The sequence below is a fragment of the Papaver somniferum genome, chromosome 7 (genome assembly GCF_003573695.1).
Source record: "Papaver somniferum cultivar HN1 chromosome 7, ASM357369v1, whole genome shotgun sequence".
NCBI lineage: Eukaryota > Viridiplantae > Streptophyta > Magnoliopsida > Ranunculales > Papaveraceae > Papaver > Papaver somniferum.
This window is the reverse complement of record NC_039364.1, coordinates 101891196-101900389: the sequence shown is the minus strand read 5'-3', so window position 1 is coordinate 101900389 and position 9194 is coordinate 101891196. Positions and strand designations below refer to the sequence as shown.

General features: G+C 37.1%; 1 protein-coding gene across 1 annotated transcript; it reads right to left on the bottom strand.

Moving 5' to 3' along the window:
• Window positions 1–845: 845 nt before the first annotated feature.
• Window positions 846–3654, bottom strand: LOC113297990 (F-box/kelch-repeat protein SKIP11-like). Its single transcript, XM_026546615.1, has one exon. It carries the CDS (start codon window positions 2834–2836, stop codon window positions 1532–1534), a length of 1305 nt encoding a protein of 434 aa, XP_026402400.1. The 5' UTR covers window positions 2837–3654; the 3' UTR covers window positions 846–1531.
• Window positions 3655–9194: the final 5540 nt, after the last annotated feature.

The window sequence follows — 9194 nt, the reverse complement described above, 5'->3', positions numbered from 1 at the left end:
GCCATACAAGCAATGTACTTGCTTGGCGCTTGCTAACGTCGAGCCTTCAAGATTGATACAGGGGATAGATACCATTCCATATAAAGCAAAACGACCACCCGGTCCTAGATTGGTATCCCTATATAAATCGTGCTGAGTCCCCCGAAAGAGAGTCTTTGGCCTTGGATAATCATATATACTTTATATGAGTGTACGGCCTTTGAAATTGGAATAATCGTCTTCTTTCTCTAGTTGTCAACTGTACTGGAAGAATAATGACGTTCAGTAGCATTCAAATTCAGGCTGATACGGAACAGCCCACTGAAGCAGTCTCACTTCACTAATCTCTAAGTCTAAGATTTAGCTCAGTTAAGTACTAAACTTCTTTTCCTCTATCTCAATTCTGAAGGTATCCCTGAACTCTCCCAAGATTTCTCTCTTTTATTCTCACAAGGAATGGCAGTAACCATGTCATACTGCCAAAGAACTAATTATACAGTTGAACCGGACCATATTTTGTTAACAGATGCACATATATAGGGAGCTTGAGGTGTGCAGCACTCCAGGCTTCTTAGAGACCACAAGCAGTTTTCATGGACTAAGCTTAGGATTGCAGTCCACCCCATCCAAATCATCAGCCAACATATACTACCCCAACTCAAAAGCTTCCATCTCCTTTCCCCTTACCTGAGGTCCTGAGCAAGTTACGACAGATGAAAATTGTACACTCAGAACTGGCTGATCGTAACTGTTACTAAAGAAAATATCCTATAGGCTTCAAACTTAGCAGACAAACATCATGAAACCACGAAAACAAACCTACCGATTAGGGTGCAACAATTGGAAATCAAAGGAAAGAAAATAACTTAAGAGATAAAATTGCTTGGATATCATTTCTTCACTGAGTGACAATATGCACATATATCAATGCCAACCTACATAACCATACAACAAACACATTGACAGAGCTAATGCAACAAATTCTGCAATACAACCTACAGTCGATTCAGAACTAATGAAAAACCGAAAAATCATAACTTATCAATGCAAAAATAAATGTACCAATTACATGAATAACTACAGTTCAATAAGAAAAGAAGAACACTCGGAACCTATTTACTCTTTTGATAATCGAGTCAAGCACATTTGTTTCAGATCATAAAATCAATAACAGTGTTTGTTTTTCTGATGCCTAGGTAAGAAGCTTGTAACATTCCTGGCATCCCTGCCAATGTATCGATTCTTCAAATTATTAAAACCTATCTGTTATGCTACACAATGCCTGCGTCTGAAAGCTCCCATAGTTACACACTAGGAAGCAAGATGCAAATTCAATGAGAAAGTAAATTAGAACCAAAAGTAAAGGGGGAAAAAAGAGAGGGGAAAAGTCAAGAACTCCTTGCGGTGGACATGCTTATCCGAACATTGAGAGCTAAAACTGGATTTCCAGAGGAAAAGCAAGGTAGGTGAAATTACTAACTAGCCAGAATTATCAGCCATGCAGAAATCAAGCTTCTTCGCCCCCTGCGGTGTAAGACAAGGTCTAGAAATGTCAGCACCCCATCACGGCGCAGTTATAAACAAAACTCCCAGAGTGCTTCCTAGCGAGAAGCGTCCACTCGGGTGGATTCTCATTTGGGATCCAAGAGTTGACCTCTATGATCCCGCCGCCCAAAATCCTTGGCCCACCGATAACGATGAGTCGTTCCCCGCATGCTCTAAATGCAAGACCCCAACCATTCATTGACACTGCTCGGTCAGGTAATCTGCCTATAGTGTTCCAAAGGTTCCTCTCTTTGTCATACTTCCTCAGCTCCTGCTCTGCATAGTCAGCAGCATATAGTTCATTATTTACAACAGCAACCAAAGGTGGAGCCTCAGTTGGTCCATTTCGACCAGGAAACATGTTTGGAATTTCACGCCAAGTCCTTGTTTCTAAATTGTACTCCTCCCCACAGCTAAGCAATTCCGAATTGATCCCCCCAATTACATAAAACTTCTTATCCATGAATACACCAGAGCACATCTTCCTAGGCTTATGCATGCTTGGCAGAGTTTCCCAGGTTCCCGTTGCCGAGTTATAAAGCTCTGCTGAACTCAAAACTCTCCCTTGTGAATCACAACCTCCGGCTAGAATTGCAGTTTCTCCAAGGCTGGCGGACCCGAACAAGCATCTTGGGGAGTTCATAGTCATGCCAGAAGACCAAGAATTTGTTAACAAACTGTAACTCCATATCACATGAGAGGTTATTTCCTTACCGAACACAAGAAGCTCAGTGCCCACAGCCAAAGACTCCTTATCAGAACACATGAAGCAGTCATTTGAAGGCATCCTTGGTACATGCATCCAAAGGCGACTGTTGGGGTCGAAAGCTTCCCATTCAAGAAGATGGCAAGAAAAATAGACCCAGTGCTCAATAACGCCCCCTTCTCGCCTCCGTTTATAGATATCTCCACCGCGAATGAGATTCTGAAAGCCTTTATTAACTAGAGCAAGTGAATTATAATCAGACCTTGAGCATCGGATGAGGCAGTTGATTGACATATCTCGGCCAAGAGACTGGATAAGGTTACTTGAATCAGATTGATCACCACCATTACCATGCTGCTTAATATAATTATGCTGATCAGTAGGAGATAGGTGAAAATCATTCAACGATTGTGTAGTTACCTCTCCCAATTTCTTAATCAATTGCTTTGGTAATTTTCTTCTTCCACTTTCTTCTTCCCCTTCATCTTCAAAACCGCGCTTACCATTCGTTACCTCAATGAGATAAGTCATGTAAACCCACTTAGTTTCCTGCTCACATGAGCTTGGTAGTGCCCTAGAAATCAAACAAGACTGGCCTTCCAACATCTTCAAAGTAATGAAATTCAACAAAATTTACAGCCACACAGTGAGAATAGAATATGTAGCTCTAACTAGTCCTCTCACAACCCCTAGATTATGTACAGCAAATTTGAGAAGCCTAAAAATGGAATCTTTAAGGCAAGAATGTAATCTACAGAGTACTTAGACAAGTGGGTGATCTGAGCTGAAAAACTACAAATGGAAGAAAAAGTAAGAAAAAAAAACGGAACCTTTTTTTTTTTTTTCAGAGAATAGTCTACAAACACCTCTATATCACTGAATGCATTGACACGCAAGAACCCAGATATATGAGAAGGAAAAAAAAAAGCTAGAAATCAAAAAGAGAAACAAACAAAACCTCGCTGTAATTTCAGGGATTTAAGAGCAATGGAACAACAAATTCTGAGGGTTTTCTCAGAGAAAATTAATGAGAGGAGGAAATTAATTTTCTGTAGATTAAAGACGAAGAATTTATATCGTATAAGATGAAATTTAATTGTTTTCTGTATGAAGAAGATCCATTTTCATATCAACTAATCTGACAGACCAAACGGATAAAATTTAGAAACCAAAAAAAAAAAAAAAATCTAAAAAATGAAGAAGAAAATTTCAGAAGAACTTACAGAGTGATGGTATTAGAAAATGAAGAAGAAGAAGAATTCATGGACTTATCAGTAATTATACTTCTTCTCCATGTTCATCATCATCTGATCTTCTTCTTCCTACTACTATTTTACACTCTCAGTTCCTGCTTCTCTCTCCTCACTGAGAATCACCTACCGATATCTGGAGGATTTGGATTGGGCCGTCAAGTACTATTTGGGCCTTTCTTTCTTTCTTTTTTCTCTCTCTGTAATCTTTTTTAATTTACGACACTAATTTTTTTGTTTATATAAAAGAAATATAATTAAATGGGACCCAGTGACGGCTGTCAGTACACTCACAAGAAATGGCTGATCCCATACATCAGATATTATTAAATGTGACTCTGACTCTTGTTTTCTCACCCATTAGATGTGATCAATAGCCAAACTACCTCCTAATTTAGACGTGTTGGATTCATGAAACGACACTTGGCAGTGTTTAAAAGACCGGGTTAAGTTTAGTTTATTGAGAATGAGAATTACAGGATCTTGGTTTGCTTCTTGGAGTTTGTTTGGGAGTGATGATCCCGCACGTGGTAACGGGGTTAACGAGAAGGATATTGATTTTCTTTTTTCCGTTCATCTCACGTATTCCAGTGGTAATTTGGGTTTTGGGGTTTCGAATTTGTCGGACTGTTTTCAATTTCTCGTACTTTGAGTAATTTAAGTTTGCCCTTTTAAGTGTGCTATCAGGTGTTACATTAATATCCTACTTTTGAAGGGTCTGTTTTAGACCATTGGAGGACACTGTATAAATTTCTACCATTCGACTTTATGGAACTTTTTATTATGGGATCAGCTTTTTACATGTAACTAATCTGGGATGTCTGAAGCTTGTGCCAGATTATGGTTTTCCTCAACCATTTGTAGTCTTCCTATATTTATACTTGAGCATCGGAAATCTTAAAACTGTACAAAAATTAAACGGTTAAGGAGGTACTGACTGCAGATCTATGAGTAGGGGAAAAATGGATGCCTTGTCTGTGACTTGAACAAGAATCATCTGTTTTTCTCTTTTAGAGTGGAAGTGGATGCCTTTTCGTTTGGGAAGGACTAGATGCAGTACTTGTGGTGCCTTATTCCTATTTTCTCGTCTAATAGTGCATGTCATGTGTTGCATGATTCTACCAATGGAGCTACTTTCTGCCCAGCTCTGTCTTTTGCAGTATTTTCCCTTGTTTATGCTGAAACATGTGTAATTTGGGCAGCAATAAAGATCAACATGTGTAATTTGGGCAGCAATAAAGATCTATGCCTCCTACATTTTTATTATAGGTGATGCCATGGATTTTTTTTTCTATAGAAAATCTTAAGCTGAGAACATCCTAAGGAGAGTACAGCCTGGAGCTAGTGGTTACAGGTCCACCACCACTCCTTGGAATAAAGTTTTTGCAATACATAGCTAAACTAATGGTGGGTTTGGATGAAGAATTTTAAAGATAGGATTTATGGGTCCGGAGTATTTGATGGAATTACGTTTTCCTCAGTATGTTTGGTTATCCAAATCCCTGGAATCACATTTCCCATGGAAATCAGTTTTCCAGCAAATCCTTCATATGGAATCCGACCCCTCCCCCATAAAATTTGCTGGGAAACTTATCAAGGGATTTACGGATCCATTTTTTAAACTCTAAATTCCATATATATTCAATTTTCAGATTCTTTGGATAATGCCAAACAGTATATGGACTTTAAAACAAGATAATTTTATGAATCCTAAAAAAATTTAACTGAGTTACCAAGCACACTAAGGATTTACATGAATCCCAAATATTGTAAACCCATGGGATTATAAATTCCTCGAAATCGTGAATTCTGCAAACAAACCGACCATAACAGAATCCAAATTTTTAAAGTCTATGGATAATTTGAAGTTTAACTAGGACAAAAGAAAAAAAATGCAAGCTTTGATCATTGTCTGCAATTGATTTTCTTCTACTCTTTTGATGGTAACTGAGGTGGAATCTTCCTCGGACTGCACTGTGATAGAGCCTAGTGAAGCGAACTAGAATTTCCATGGATTCAGATTGAATTTCGACGTTGGTGTGCTGCAATCCCTTGACCCAATCAAATGCGAAGTCTGCTCCTCCTGTTGCTCCTAATTCTCCATTGTGGCTGGATATCCTCTAGCCCCAATGACGTTTCCTGCAAAACCCAGAGCTGTAAGGGCAGCAAAATAATCCAGAGTTTCTGGGTCCTGAAGGGTGCATATTTTAATAATTATGCCAAAATTCCCTCTTTGGTCGGAATCAAGAGAGTAGTTTGCAGTGTCATTATTTGTTATAAGGCTAGTTTGGTATTGCTGTGAGTTTTAAAAAAGTGCTTTTCAGTTGTATTGTGCGTTGATGTGTTATGCTGTGATAATAAAACGGTATGACGTTTGGTAAGCTATAATTTAAAAATCGCAGTAAAATTAACGAACTGTAAATTATGTTTGGTAAATTGATATTTTAAAGTGCTAATGATGTAGTTAATGACGAAAATAGATATGTTTTCAAAATTAGTTTTAAATGTTCTTTTAAATACAATATGTTTATAATAAATTATATTTTCAGTTCTTATATATTTAATATAATAAAAGGTTGTCATTCAAGGCTTTTATTAAAAAACAAAGAGAATTATTTACACATGAGTGGGTGAGAGTCGGGCAACAATCTGTGCACCAAAACAAAGAGCATTATTAATATAATATAAATTACATTTATTTTATTATTTTATTTATTTTTTTACATGAATTTAATATTATTAGATAAAGAGTATTACATTAACTAGTTAGAAGCCTAACAAGCTAAGCTCCAACAGCGTACCACTACATTAATTAAACAGGTTGACGTGCTAGCCTACCAGCGAGTCTCATGGGTAACCTAGCCAAGGGAGCCGAAGCGGATGGGGGCTGAAATTGTGTCACAAGGGGGGCGAGCTAACTCTACCTTCCATGTTAATTCCTGCAATATTACGCCATTGGGTCTCGAACCTGGGACCTCCCGGGGAGCATGAAACTTTGGAAACGGGGATGACCAGCTGAGCTGGGTGCCCGTTTATTTTTTTTATATTTATTTTTATCGTATGATATTATTATTGTAATTAATATTTATTATTTTAAAATAAAAAATGGAAATAGAGGAACAAAATATGAGTAAGAAGTATAATGATAAGTGTATAATATTCTAGGGTAAAATTTGTCTTTATAATAAAATAACAAGGTTAAAATAGAGAATCAATTAAATCAAATTATGTGGGTCCAGAACTTCTGCTTTTCCCGCCTTTAAAAGAACGCACGATTGGGGGATACTTATATTAGTTGGGGGATAGAGGAAAAAGACAAAAACTGGATATAAATAGTAAATCAGAATCACCCTTTATCCATGTAATTTAACTAATTCCTAATCTACCCCTCACTAATCATGTTTAGTGGTTAAATATAATTAGGTAAGTTAATAGATTAGTTTGATAATCATTAGAATAAATCATTATCATTGAATTTGTTGATGCAACAACATTAATTTAAGATATTTATGATCATGAAGGTTTTGGTGAAAAATCAACCCAGGAAAATAAACAAACTGAATATACAAGTGCTCCAACTAGTCATATATAGATACTAATGTATTGAAATTTGATTTCTTTTTCCCATTGAATCCGCCATTGTTACGCCTGAAAAACTCAATGTCGGCATGGTAAAAGTATGAATACCATGCCGGCAGGGACCAAATCGGCATGGTATCCATACTTGCACCATGCCGATACACAATATCCCCCAATTTTGAAATTGTAAGTACACCATCGACACAAAAAGTTCATTATCGAGCATGCCGGTAGTGGTGCCGGCATGGTCGATTCCCAAGTGAACCGTGCCGGTTTGAGAACAAAAACATACAGAAAAAATATGTCTGAAATAGCAAATTTCGGCATGGTATTCATCCTTAAATACTATGCTGGCACTCAGTACCGGCATGGTATTCATACTAAAATCCATGCCGACACTCAGTACCGGCATGATATTCATCCTAAAAACCATGCCGACACTCAGTATCGACATGGTTTTCATCCTAAAAACCATGCCGCACAAAAAACAGTAGGGTATTCATCATGAACACAAGCCAGGAGTGGATTAAAACTGAAACCGAATTCAGTTTATGATTCTAACCCAAACGAAGTTTTAAAACAACAACAACACTTTAAATATGATTGGGTGTCATGTACCTTCTCAATGAAGTCATTTCTTCTTCTTCTTCTTCTTGCTCAACAACAATTCAATTTAACTTATATTTAAGAACTTGTTAGTATTTGATTTTGATTTTGATTTTTTTTTTGTAGTTTTAAATTTTAATTTAGATGGAAGGGTATGTTAGTATTTTCGCCCCCAAAAAACACCCCCCTAGCGGACACTATTGGATGGGGTTAGTAATTCATATCCCCCAATTAATATAATATCCCCCAATCGCGCGTTCCTTTAAAAGCTAGTGTTGAGTAGCTTTTAAAAGAATGCCTAAAATGGAAGTGCTTCTCTCTAAAAGCACTTTGAAAAAAATTTACCAAACACAATTTTTGGTAAAAGTTTGTTACAAGTTTGTTACAAAGTGCTTTTGGTTAAAAAAAAAAAGTAATCCCAAACGGGGCTATAGTTCCTCATTGTGAAGTTCAGAGTTCCAAATGTGGTCTTGAAGGTGGAAGACCATGTTATTATTACACAGATGTTGTTGGATACTGAAAGTGGTGTGTCTGGCATTTGGCTGAATGTGGCTGAAAATGTAGTCACATCTAGCTTTCCAGATGTACCAACAAGTTGTGTTGTTGCCAGTATTAGTAATTCCAGAGCTGAACCAAGAGTTTAACCAGTCCATGAAGTTTGTGTTGGCATCATCCATGGGATGGTCCGAGAAGCAAGTGACAGAAAGAGGTGGCAGCAGGACAATTCAGAAACATGTGTGTCATAGTTTCCTCCTCATTATTGCATATCTTGCATATAAGATCAATGTAGTGAAGCATGCTAGGTAGCAGTTTTTGCATATGGGGAGAATTCCGTGGGCACATTTCCATATAAAAATATGTATCACTGAAGCAATATCCATGCTCCACGAGGCCTTCCAGTTGCTAGTCTAGACATCATTACTATAGGGATTATCCATCTTGGCTTTGTGAAGAGACTTGACTGTGAATTCTCTAGAATTAGTGAGATTCCATAATATCTTATCCTCTTCCCCTTTTTGAGGAATAATATTAAGAATGTCTTGAGCAGTAACAATGTTAATAATATCTTGATGCCATAGACTTGGTGGATTAATCTTCGACAGGGTATCTAGGAGGGAACCTACGCAATGATGTGTGGTTTAGGAGTATATAGGATTTAAGTACTCTTTTATGGTATGTAACTCTACATTTGTTCCTAAAAATTATGTAACGAAGTCACACATACCCTCGCCCAATATGCAAAATTAAGCCATATATAGTTGTAATTTATGATCTCGTCTTTTAATACCATTTTTTTAACCATGACAATACCGGTAGAAAAGATCGACGACAAAAACTCTTGTAAATTAAATAGTTTACTCTAAATACCCAAAATAAGATCATCATACGATAAAAATATATACATATTTTTTTTCGTAGACACAATTTTTATAACCGGTAAGTCCAACCGTGACACCTCAAATTATAACAATAGTCCTTCCGACCCTATTTTCAGTAATTTATAGCCTCATTAATTACATGAACGTAAG